The sequence below is a fragment of the Aspergillus alliaceus genome (assembly GCF_009176365.1).
Source record: "Aspergillus alliaceus strain CBS 536.65 unplaced genomic scaffold BDW43scaffold_57, whole genome shotgun sequence".
In the NCBI taxonomy this organism is placed as follows: Eukaryota; Fungi; Ascomycota; class Eurotiomycetes; order Eurotiales; family Aspergillaceae; genus Aspergillus; species Aspergillus alliaceus.
Window position 1 is genome coordinate 199,482 of NW_022474740.1, and position 12,786 is coordinate 212,267.

The 12,786-nt window shown below is 50.6% G+C and overlaps 3 protein-coding genes across 3 annotated transcripts; 1 reads left to right on the forward strand and 2 right to left on the reverse strand.

The window, feature by feature from the left end:
* Window positions 1-331: 331 nt before the first annotated feature.
* BDW43DRAFT_303462 (sugar porter family MFS transporter) lies at window positions 332-2,693 on the reverse strand (the record flags this gene model as incomplete). The annotated part of the gene is made up of 10 exons (XM_032045415.1): window positions 332-489; window positions 543-635; window positions 691-750; window positions 818-951; window positions 1,014-1,108; window positions 1,163-1,320; window positions 1,370-1,750; window positions 1,806-2,062; window positions 2,120-2,496; window positions 2,562-2,693. 10 exons carry the CDS (start codon window positions 2,691-2,693, stop codon window positions 332-334), a joined length of 1,845 nt encoding a protein of 614 aa, XP_031895873.1.
* A 6,264-nt stretch (window positions 2,694-8,957) lies between these two features.
* On the forward strand, window positions 8,958-10,536 carry BDW43DRAFT_322457 (uncharacterized protein; the record flags this gene model as incomplete). Its single annotated transcript, XM_032049554.1, has 1 exon — window positions 8,958-10,536. The coding sequence occupies one exon, from the start codon at window positions 8,958-8,960 to the stop codon at window positions 10,371-10,373; it is 1,416 nt and encodes a 471-aa protein (XP_031895874.1). The 3' UTR covers window positions 10,374-10,536.
* A 62-nt stretch (window positions 10,537-10,598) lies between these two features.
* Window positions 10,599-12,382, reverse strand: BDW43DRAFT_315374 (uncharacterized protein; the record flags this gene model as incomplete). The annotated part of the gene is made up of 4 exons (XM_032048039.1): window positions 10,599-11,373; window positions 11,426-11,515; window positions 11,565-11,690; window positions 11,766-12,382. The coding sequence occupies 4 exons, from the start codon at window positions 12,380-12,382 to the stop codon at window positions 10,599-10,601; spliced, it is 1,608 nt and encodes a 535-aa protein (XP_031895875.1).
* Between the last annotated feature and the right edge of the window lie 404 nt (window positions 12,383-12,786).

A 12,786-nucleotide genomic window follows, 5' to 3' on the forward strand; every position in this document is an offset into this window, starting at 1 on the left:
TTGGGGAGCCGAATCCGGCACGGTCTCATTTCGCGAAAAAATACAATATATATCTACCCTAAGCAGTAATACTTCTTTGTATACATACAGGATACGGGATGAATAGTCTGTCAATCAGTTAAGAATACAGTGCTAAAACAACAGCTGGAGTAATGGTAACCACGGATTGGTGAATATAAGGGCTGGTTCCTTGACGCATCCCCCTCTGACACATCTTCTTCCTGTTCCCCTCCAGCCTGACCTCATTTATCTTTACTCATCTCAAGATATCATGAAATCGTCTATCCTGTCATTCATTACAATGTCGTACTCAGTCGTTCGGCCGGAAGGTTTAAACACCATGGTTAACCTCGGGTCTTTCCGCCGCCGCGATGATTGGGGGTGGCTTGACAAGGTGCTTCTGACGGAAGATGTGTCGCTTGATGAACCACGGAAGCCATACTGTCAGCTCATGGCTGATAAAGTCTTTGGTTGGAACTGAGAAGACCTCTGTGTAGGGCGTCAGTGGAAGGTCGTATCGGCTAAAAAGCGATTAGACTTACGGTCGATTTCCTCCAGGGTGAGCTGTTTGGTCTCCCTAACAAAGCAGAAAATCATGAACCACGCGACAAGATTCAGTCCCGCATAAAACCCGACTAGAGCTAGGGTCAGTAATTCGCCCCGCGGCTTTATCTAGCAGCGCCCACTTACAAGCACCTGTTGGAGTCATCACGGTCTGCATACGGGGGAATGTTAAACCGAGGATACCCGCTACACAAGACGTTGTTAGAGGAGGTTTCTGTGGAATTGGGGCGGGGGGTTGGCTTAGAGTGCTCACCGAAAGTGTTGTTAATGCACACAGCCCAAGCCATTCCTTGCTCACGCTGAATCGTGGGGAACACCTCGGCCGAGTACTGGAACGCGACGGGTCCTTCACCCAGAGAGTAGCATATGGTGAATAGGTAGACGAACCTATGCGAGCCACGTAATCAGTCAAAAAGCTCAAACTTGCCAGCGATACTAGACAGACGTACAGGACAACTGGTCCGATCTTTGCTCCGCGGCTGCCTTCATCGTTCAGGAGAGACAGGCCACCGGCCAAGAGGAAGATGCACATTCCAGGGAAGGTCTGGACAGAACGAAAAGATTAGCGGGAGACTGGTATTACCTTGGGGGAACTCACAAGTAAGGTCAGAGTTCTTCTCCCTTTGGTGTCAATAAGGAAGAGGGTCGGAATGGTGGCCACGACCTGAATGGCGCCATAGCCTAGCGAGGCGTACAGGGCCTCCGTCTTGTCGTAGCCAACCTTTTCGAAGATCGTGGAGCTGTAGAAAGAGATGACTGCCAGGTGTTAAGGCATGCGACCGGAAATCGAGGAATGGTGACTTACTGTTGATCCCGCACATTTGCTGAGCGATCATGACCGTCGAGGCGCCGTAGTTTGCTCTCCGGATCCTGGGCACGGCGAAGCAGTCCCACAGACGTGAGAAGTAGCCCGAACCCCGAGCCTCCTTTAGTTCTTCTTCGTAGATAACATAGGAATAGTAGAAGTCCCGTGCCCCAATGATGGGATGCGCGCGCAAACGCAACATCGATTTAAATGCTTCCGCATGTCGACCATGCTTCATGAGCCAACGAGGGGACTCGGGACAGAAGAAGATCCCAACGGCGAGGATGAGCGATGGAATGAATGCGGAACCGAATTGGAGACGCCACGCGATTGCACCGGTGTCTTTGACAATGACATTGGCGGCGAATCCCAGAAAGATACCTGCCGAAATAATCAGCCGTGTGTCGCGACGGGTGATGGGAAGCAAGATACTCACCCGCGACCACCCACAGTTGCCAGAACATGACTAGGGCACCGCGAGTTCGAGCGGGAGCCATCTCCGCCGAGAAAATGGGGACAGTCGCGTTTTTTGCCCCGATACCGATCCCCATGACGAATCGCGCCGCAAATAGTCCTTGCCATGACTTTGCAAAGGCCGAGCCGATTGGGGTCGCCGTGAGACAGCATGCCGTCAGGAAGATTTCTCCTCTTCGGCCCAGATAGTGGTTAAGGGGATCGACGATAAAAGCACCACTAGAGACCCGGTCAATCTTAGGGGTGGACACGACATACCGCCAACCTACTACTCACATGAGGCCAGCCGTCAAGAAGATGATAGAGTTGATCAATCCCACAATCCATTCATCTCTCCCTTCCCCCATCAAATTAAATTCTTGTGGGAACCCGAGGTTGGCCCCGTTGGCTCCCGTCTGATCCCAACCTTGCGTGGCGGCTCCTATGGCGCACAGCCCGATCGAGTACCAGAGCATAAACGGGCCGTGCCATTTATGATCCCTCTCGTATGCCAGCGCGGCGCGCTCCTGTTCGTCGAGCTCAGGAATCATCTCGAATTGTTGGGGGTCCCGCGCGACCAGCGCTGCCCGACCAAACAGGTCGGCGTGGTCAGCCATTTGGTGCGACTCGGCGAAGGCCCGGGCATCGTGGACCACCTGTTCCTTGGAGCAGCGCTGTCGGAGACAAGACCGTCAGCATCCATGGTCGATCCGACCCCGACGATGATTGAGGTACTTACTGTCAGCGGGTTCTCGACAATGTTCAGAGCGACGGACTGGCGGCGGTCTGCACCCTCCTCCTGCTCCGGCTTCATCGCTGGAGTCAGGTTTTCATTGTGAGCGGTCACACCCGCGGATGCCTTTTCATCCATGGTGGCTTGCGGAGGTGGGCGTGTATGTGTGCGCGTGTGTTTCTGCGTGTGTTCTGGTAGTAGTGGAAATCTTTGACGTGATGAGTCGTTGACTCCCTCTTATGTTTCGCCGTCCCTGTAAATGACAATGAACGCCCCCCAAAAAAAGCCCCCGTGGGGATCGATATTATATGGAACGCCCCGTGGGGTAGGGTGAGCACTAACGGCAGGAGATCTTAGCACCAGGTCATCCAGCGCACTAAGCCCCCAAACTAGGCCATGGGTGGTCTTGCGTCGTGCCGGATTGGACTCTCGGCGGACCCACGGACGACGGTCCAAGCGGAGGTGAAAGGACGACTCAAAAACGCCCATGGGGACAAGACTCGGCTGTACTCCAGACAAGCAAATGTGGGGTTTTCCCTGGCCTTGTAAAGGTTTTGGGAGAGAAATCCATCCAAATGACTTCTGATATCTGGAGCTTTTTGGGTACATCTTCCCTTGCAGTGGTGTCTTGAAGTGGCAATCGACCACCCGCTCCGAATCCAACGCTTGTGAGAATGTGGCTTTTAGGCAACCTATAAGGAACCACTGGCTGAATCAGGCCATGATCCGACTACTCTCAGATGATTCGTCGGACAATTTCTGGGCTGTGAAAGCTTTTGGCTTCACTGTTCCTTTCCGGGCACCGATGCGGGAAGCTAAGTGCGCCACCGACTTTGCTAGCCAGTGATTTAGGGCTTCCTCGACGGTCTGTCCACTTGGCGAAAACTTCCCGTGTTGCCATACGAGTTGAATGAGTGGAGGCTACCAACAAAACTTTTATAATTCAGAACTTTGTAGTCCGAGTGGCTGATCGGGCACCGCCGTTCAGTGAAACTACCCTTTTTTGCCCTATTTTTTGTTTCTTTCTTTCTCTCTTTGTCAGTAGAACCGGTGCTTACCATGGGTACGAATAATCGAAACTGACCGGTCGTTGTCCGATTCGTATTGCTCGCCCATGGATCCGAAACATAACTTTCCTTGTTCCGGTCTTTAGTGCGGATATATATTCCAATATTTCTTCTGTCAGATTGAGCAGGAATAAGGCCGGGTCAGTTGAGAGCCGAAAAACGAGCTAAACTTGTGCCGTGCCGGAACGGGAGGCAGTCAAAGATCAGGGAGTAACGATTATTGATTGAAATCACCCCATTTACTCGTTTGGGGTGTCATTACGAACCTTATGGCACGTAGTGCGAAGCCTAAAAACTCCTATGTTTGTTACTTTCTTTGGTAGATCCTTTTCTCCTTCGGCTACTTTCCGGCATCGCGTTCCTTGGCACGAGTTCCTATTATCCCTCGTCCTAGAAGAAGCTATTCACATTTAATCATTCCCAACAATGCTTATTATTTAGGCCTCTCACTTTTGCTGTTTTGGTAGTGAAAGAAGGGGAGTCAAAGGAATCATATATAAATTAATCCTCGGCATAACAGAAATCACGGCAGCAACCCGGGAAAACTCGTCATTAAGATCCCCGTCTTTTCTTAACATAGTAGACCATAGTCTCATATCAGTAGTTTCCTGCTATCCCCTGGATAGCAAAGCCATGGACGAGTCTTATTGCACACCGATGGTCTATCCGGATAATTTTCACCACTTCCTGCTGGGCTGACCTGGTCCGAAATTCTAAATCGGAGGAGCCACGGGGAAATATATCCCCGGAACACGACACTTGGAGGCTCCCGAACGGGCATAAAAGTTAAGGATTAGGGTTGGAGCTTTAGTTGTTCTCGCTTGCGGTCCTGTGATTCGTCGTCAGAGCCGGAGTCGGAATCGAGCCCCGGTTTGGACCTCGATTTCGTTTCGGGTTCGCGGAGTTGACCGGCACGTCTGTAACACTGAGTTATTGCCGAGCTGACTCTCGAGACATTATAGGATGCGCTTAACAATACATTGAAGAGCACGTGGTATACGCGGTAGGATGCCTTCAGACAGACCTGTGACTCTAAGTGTTGCCCCCATGTCTACGGGGCAGCCGGGACCAGTCCCTCCTACAGTCCCGGACCTATTACAATTAAAACATAAGAATCTGCTAATGTAAACAACAAGAGCTTTCCCCATATGAACTGAGGTCTAAGCTACGATGGTAAAGTTCAATACAGAGTCGACTATGTCGGATATCCTACATTGAATACGTCCACCATGCACTGTGAACGCGATGCGGAACTCACCCATTGCTCAATCCTTTTGACTAGTCTACCAAGCGCATGTTATAGGAACAAGGCAGTAATATCGCGAATATCATGCGAGTATCTTTGCCCGAATTGCAGGGCGCCCAAACTCATTATACTCGCGATGATTCCTCCTCCTGCGCTACCGTTAGTTTTACAAGGTCTTTGACCGATTACCGGAAGTGTTGATTGATTGGCTTCCCTGACCTCAGGCAATTGACCACCTAGCCGATTACCGATATTCTTTCGTCCCGTGGGAGATTCAGTCAGGGTAGTCTGGCTATTTTTGTCCGGTTCTGCTAAACTCCACCTCCACTATATATGACCAGGTTCCATCGATGCCGTCCGGCGATTCCCTTTTCATCAGGGAAATTGCGTTAGGTATTCTGTCACTATGAGGGTGCTCCAAGCTGTAACAACTATATGCCGAAATCTTTTGGCCCGATTGGCTTCGGGCCTTCTGGAAAGAATGCTGTCAGCGGCCTCCTCGAGCCTTCGGGGAAGACATATTCCAGCCATGCACATATACTACCTGGGGTGCTCGCAATCATACTCACAGGGGATCGATCATAGAATCATGAGATGAATTTAGAGGTATATTTGGCTTCCGATAGTGTTCGTTCGACGAGAACAGCTCTGTGTAACCTCCTCAAACCCGGAGTCTTGGTACTAGGTCGATCTCTCCCACGATCATTTGGACCTCATCTTGATCCTCTCCGTCGAGGTGGATAGTCGAAGATTGATTTTGAGCGACTAACAGCCCCGTTAGGTGGAATTATCCGGTCATCTCATCTAGTCAAGAGAAACTTCAGCCCCGAAGGGTCTGTCTCGCTTTGATGGATGTACTCAAGCGCTAGGCCAGATGGGATGTTTGTTGGCACACCTATTCAGGATGTCTAAGGCACAAATGGCTCGCCCGTCTGAGAGCCCATACATGATGTCGCATAACATGGACCACAAATCCCGAAATAGCGGACCAATGTGCCCGCCATCGAACTCAAATCCGAAGTGGAGATCGTGCGACATAAGAGGCTTCTGCTGAAGGAATTGATAGGGAATACAGCACAGAGCGCCAATGAAGGACTTTTAGTCTTCGAAGTCGTCCTTGAAGAAAATGCAGCAGACCACACAGGCCTTTGAAGCAAGCGGAATCTCGTCTAGTAGATTTCTGATCTGTGTGCATTTCCCACACCGCGGATAGTTGTCATTCGTATCAGAGAAGCGGTAGTCGGAAGTCTCATGGACCGCATGCTTTGATGCAGGTTTATTGCCCTGGCAGACACCATCCTACAGCATATCATGCCTCTCAAATCCTCCGTCAGTCTATCCCGCTTCTCATCCATATTTGTAACGCAATTCGTCAACGCCACAATAACATAGAACACTCCTCCGATACCGTTTAAAACAGCCATTAGACCGTGTCGCTCTTGTTATAGGAGGTAGAGGTAGCTCTATCTTTCGTGGACATGTAGTGCGCGAGAAACAAAGTATCTCTCACCGATGTCTTTGATACTCCCGCAGTTAAGGAGGCATGAGCAACGTCCCCGACAGGCACTCTGCAAATCGGTGCAGTGTATACGATGATCGGACTTCATCCTTGTAATCATTCTTCGCCGCTCTGTCGGCAGAGGGCAAAGGTTTTCCTTCTCCATAGATCCACTCGTGGTTCCTTCCCTAGATCACATTTGACCGCTTCTCTCAGAACGCGTTTGGAGACAAAGACCATTAAGAAAATCCTCCTACAGATCCCTACCAGGAGTAAACGAAGCTCTATTGTTGGGAAAGTTCGTGTAGGTGTCGCCAGTCGCCCCTGGCCCTATTCCCTCTGGAAACGATGCGAGTGTTACTTTGAGTCCAGTCAAGGCCCTTGAAATATGTATTGGGGTCTTTTTTTTTCTTTTTTGGCAGTCGCTCACGTTTCTCATCGAACATGTATCGAGCCGCGTGCCTCACACGACCTTCGCGGTGGTCATCACAACGCGACCGTGTGCACTTCACCATAAAGGCACTATTTCGAAGCCCTAGTCGATATTATGCCTTTTCCCGTGCCATGTAGCATAAGAGGGGAATTTAGAGTGTCGTTAGGATATCGTACAGTTTAAAAGGACATGTCAAGTCGTGCGCGGATCGATTAATAAAGAGGGTGAAGGATCACGTAAATTGGCCCAGCCTCATCCTCGCGGTCAATAAATAGAATCACTAGTCTAATGCAATTGGTAGTCTTCTCATGTTTGCTTTTTTTTTAATATATCTTTTCCTGACCTGGACTGGGGATTCAATCCTTGTTGGTTTATTCCCTGTCGCACGTTTATTTCCTAATTGTGGTCGGTGTTAATATTCGTACATATACTAAACCCTATGTATGTCTTAGGGCTTGAAGGGAAAGAAAATATCACGGTCGGCAGATCAGGTCATTCAGATGTTCATAACTGGGACATCTGGAATCCAGGCCATGTTGGAGTCGCAAGGCACGTTCTCAATTTAATATTCCGAGGATATCAGCAAATGGCCAGCCTGGGGCCGGTCTAATAGTTACCAACCTTGCACGGCGTCCAATGTATATTCGGTAGACGGGGTCGATCTTAACCTCTTCGATCCATCTCGCTAATTCTCATCCGGTTTTCGGCTCGGCGGATATCCATTTACTGTGTTGGCGGTCACCCAAAGCTCTCAATCCCGAACATGAAGCCTTCGCCGTTCATGCTTTCCGTCATCTTCTCTTGGTGCATACATGAAAATTCAGTTGGCGCATGGGGCGAGAAATAAGCTTAATGACTGCTGGTGTATCCTGCATCGCGCAACTATTCACGTCACCGACAATGTGAAGCTGTCATACGCACTAATACTATGTACAATGTAAGTCTGCCTCTAGCATATTCACATGGAGACTTGGACCCTCTTTTATGAAAGGGGAACTCCGTGCGTAACCGACCAAGAAAAACTAACCCGGTGCGGGTCCAACGGTTCCTTCCGGAATCCTGGACTCTCGCGGCATTGTCATGGTGCTGGCACCCTACTGCTTCGCTTCGCTTATCTTCGTAGGATCTATCTATCTATCTGTACTCTCTCTGGCGGATTAGTTCGCTCCTACTTCCAGGGAAGCTTGGAGGAGATGAATAATCCCATGGGATTCCAGAAAAACGGGTTTGACTCAGGACTGGCCCGAGCCACGCTAAGGCAATCTCAGGCAAACTATAAAGACCAATAAATTAATTAGGGTTACATTGTTCATTGGTCGTAAATTTAGCATTCAACCGTTAGGCAAGATGCCAAGCCGCTGCCTTCTTAGCAGCAGGACAAGGATGGTGAGCAACGCCTCGCTACAGGGTTAGAATATGTTAGATTTGAGTAGACAGTCAGTCTATCATTGCACCTGGCAATCCGTCATAATTCTCTGGCATTATCAGGATCAAATTAAAGCAATCATGCGTCCTGTTCCCGTAGGGTCCCACTCCTACCATGGCGAGTTAATATAAGAGATAACCGTTTTAAGTGCGTTGCGGCGGAACCCCAACGGCCAGAGCGATAGTGGAGGAGACGGCTGCGAGTTACTTGCTAGCTGGTTGCATTGCATTCCCTGTCATTTTGCTCAGGCCATACCATTCGCCCATGCCTAATGATATGGGGAATCCCCTGGTTCGCGTGGCTGCGTGGCCTCCTTGTTCCTCGAGACTGACGGCTGCACGTACACGACATCTCGAGTACTTCGACGTCAACCATGCGACTGGGACGCTCGCCACCTGCGCATTCGATAGCATACCTGGCTCAATGACCCACAGCTGCCAGCGCAAGAAGCACATCTTACGATCATTGACAAAAGAGGGGTTGTTTTGGTGACAGGCATGGCAGACCTGGCCCGTAATACTCCGTCGAACAGGAAGATCCGTATTTCTTATTTAAACCCGGTTGGTGTCCCAATCTTTAACCCATATATGTACATAAATATCGCCTTCCTGTATACTATTTTTATTTTATTTTTATTTTTATTTTTTTGACCCCTACCTCGCATGTCTTCAATTGTAACACTATATATGTAATCTCATCCCGAAGAAGGGAAACAAGCAAGAAGACAGAACAATGTCTCCAACACACTCGAGCAAGCCCAGCATTGCAACATCTGTGGACACATATCTGAGCAATGACACAACGGGAGATTGGAAAAGGTTCTCTGCTCATACGGACCTCGAGGCTCAACAGACCCCGACCAGGTGGTGTGCCACGATCCGATATCTCCTTCTCACCATCTACCGCCGCTTGTTTTCACTGGTGTATTGTGCCAATGCGGTCGCATTCGTGATCGTCATGGTCGAGAGTCAACAGAAACTCCTTGCATTCGTCAACGCAGCGGGCATCAATTTGCTCGTCTGCGGTCTTGCACGACACCCACTAGTGGTGAACGCTATCTTTGTGGGCATATGCCGTATCCCGCAGTCAGCACCTCTCGCGCTGCGCAAGATGGCGGCCAAGGCGTATCATTATGGCGGTGTACATAGTGGATGTGGTGTGGCCGCCTTTTTGTGGTATACCGGTCTGGTGGCTCTGATATCTCGGGAATATTGGGTGTTTCGAGACTCGACGGCGGTGTCCGTCGCCGTGGTGGTTCTAGCCTACGTTCTACTTGTGGTGCTTGTGGCCATCATTGTGGTTGCATACCCTACATTCCGGACGAAGAGGCATGACTACTTCGAGCTCATGCACCGGTTCGGGGCCTGGTTGGCTGTGGCCCTTTTTCTCACCCTGTTGTTGGTTTTCTCGGATCATGCTCGACATGTGGAAGGCCTCGCCCTCGGACAATATCTACTGAAGCTCCCAGCGTTCTGGTTTGTCCTGGTGATCATCCTGACTATTGTTCATCCCTGGCTCCTACTTCGGAGGGTGCAAGTTGTGCCAGAGTATCTGTCACCGCATGCAGTCCGACTCCACTTGGATCACACATCCACCGCATTCGGCAAGGTCATCGCCCTGTCCAAACATCCGCTGCAGGACTGGCATAGCTTTGCCACTTTCCCTAATCCGGATGGTAAGAGCTTTTCATGTATCGTGTCCAAAGCTGGTGACTGGACGACGCGGTGTATCAATCAGCAGCCCACCACGCTGTGGAAGCGAGGAGTCCTCATGTATGGGTTCATCCACGTGATGCGGGTTTTTCGCCGGGTGGTCGTGGTGGCCACTGGGTCGGGTATCGGGCCCTGCCTGTCATTCTTAAGCGAGAAGAATCGTCCTCCTCTGCGGGTGCTCTGGCAGACACGCAACCCGAATCGGACATATGGCCGAGAGGTCCTCAGCCTAGTGCAGCAACTAGACCCGAACCCACTGATCATCGACACCAACAGTAGCGGTCGAGTGGATATGGTGCCCATAGTACAAGAACTCGTTCGCGAATTCGATGCAGAGGCTGTCTGTGTGATTAGCAACCCGGGACTGACGAAAAAGATCGTCTTTGAACTCGAGGCTCGCGGTGTGTCCGCTTTTGGACCCATCTTTGACTCTTAGCAAAAACAAAAAAAGAAGAGAAAAGAAAAGGAAAGGAAAGGAAAAGGAAATACTTGCATGAATACTAGATATGCCTTTGATACGAATCACAACGACTAGTTACTTTTTATTTTCTTTTCCCCGTTAGCTTTGGACTATCGAGCACGATATGCTCAGATGAAACTTTATATCTACATAATGGGACCTTTAGATGAGCCTGGAATCAAGGATGTCTGCATCTTTACATCAAATCTTAATTGACATGTCATTCGAAGAATCAATGAATTTGGGCCACGTATTCGTAAACACCAGGCTAATGATCGACTTCTGGGCCTCGTCAAACGCGCAGATATTGAACCCGTCCGGTACTACGATGGAGTCCGGCAGACGTGGCTTAACATGCATGATGCCCTGACCTTCGTAGACATGTTCGTCGAGACACAGAGCGCGGGTGTCCTCATCCATGCGGGTCCCAGCGTCCTTGGACACACATTGACCCATCAACTCCACCGCGTCCCCAAACAGATCCATGAGATCAGTGTAGACCCGGGATTCGATGTTGATGGGAAATTCCGCCGTCTTTAAATCGACGCAGGTCGTGTAGATCTCGACGGCGATCTTGAAGAAATCCAGTCTGTGGTACTGAGGATCCCTATTCCAGTCGTATTCAGGCTTAGATGCCTGGAGACTCGCCCAGGCCGCTTTCCAGTCGCGCACGTAATTCAAAAAGATGATATTCTCACCGCTGAACTCCTTAGCCGCCGCAAATTGAAGCAGTGCGCTCGAGTCGTCCGCCAAGTAATTCTCCAAGGCCTTCAAGCAATACAACTCGTGCATCCGGCTGGTGTCACTGTGCGAGCGTGAGGTCCCGGAACGCGATTCGTCTGTGTCGCCTTTCTGCTTCTCATTCCAGGCCTCCATGGCCTCGAGGATCCGGTGCCTCTGTCGTCTCGCGACGACCAGTTCATAGCAGGGGAAGAAGATGGTGACGGCCTCCATCGCCAAGATGCCGGGCGCGAACCTGCCAGGATAATCAGCTGCGCAGTCCACAGGATAGGGGGACATTTCAGTACCAGAGGGATGGAACCCAGTATCGGTTGATTGCATCCCAAGGATCGGTGGGCGAATGGAGCGCGACGAACCACATCGGCGAACCGGGGAGGCTGCAAATGCGTCAGTACCTAACCAGCAAATACCACCAGGTGTACTCACGCGGCGATGACGCAGCAAGTGATCTGACGCCGCCAGTGGTGGATGTCTTGAATATGGCGGATCTTCCACAGAATGTATGGCGCAAAAATCCACGACCAGAACAATTGCCACAGAATCGAAGGAATCCTAGACGATTGTCAAACTATGCTCACCATGTTACCATCCAAACGGGTATCTTGCCATTCGGGACCTCGCCGGCACTCTTCGGGGCTCCCGGGGTGGGAAAAGGTGCCGAACGTATTAAATTTTCGAGAGCTAAGGTAGACCGCCAGGGATAGACACAGCTGGTTTTGGGGATCAGTGAGTGCACGACCGTCGACGGCAGAGTTGAGTATACGGACCTGAACGACCATTCCCACTGCGATACCCAATTCCGTTCGTTGGACCAGATTCATTTCCCTCCACTGAAACAGGTATCGGCGAGGGGATCTCGGACGAGCGCTAAATTGAGCTCTGTGCGGCTGATGTGCGGTATAGAGTAGCTTCTCTTGAATGCCGAAGACACTGAGGAGCTGCATGCTATTCGCTTGAAACAGTGCGATCCCAAGAGGCAGGTAGATGCTCATGATCCAGTACTCCACAGAGCAGGGATACGCGCTGCCCATGGAATATGCCGACATGCACAGGATCCAGTAGACATGCAGACAGGCGACCGCGCACAATGCGAGGGGCAGGTTGCGAATGCGAACGCATTGCTCATGGCGGTTGATGACGAGGAAGCTGGCGCCGACGAGCAGAGCGGCTGTCCACACAATCGCCACAGATACGTAGAATTTGGCTAAGCCGTCAAAGATTCCACCGGGGTATGTGGACGCCATGTTTGCGACTCTTGGAGAAATCCGCCATCCAGGAGGAACCCGTTACTTGATCTTCCTTTATTTTTCAACAATCGATGTGGCCAGTAAAGGAACGGCGGCAGATTATGGTGTCTTGCTGCTCCAGAGGCAGAGGAGATCGGCGAAGATCACTGCAGTCTTCTCATCAAGGTTCACTAGTGTTGGTCAGCGGCAAAGACGGCCCCTGAGCCATGGTCCCGCCGTTGTCAGTGTGTTTCAGCCCCCAGTTCCCTCATTGTTAGTCTCACCTGGAGGTTGAAGAATCCTTCAAAGGAGCAATTCTGCACGTAGAACACCTGGGATATACTGCTAATACCGATCGTCATCTCATAGGGCTCCGATTCACGCACTCCTTGTCCATATGTATGTATGTAAATATTTACGTA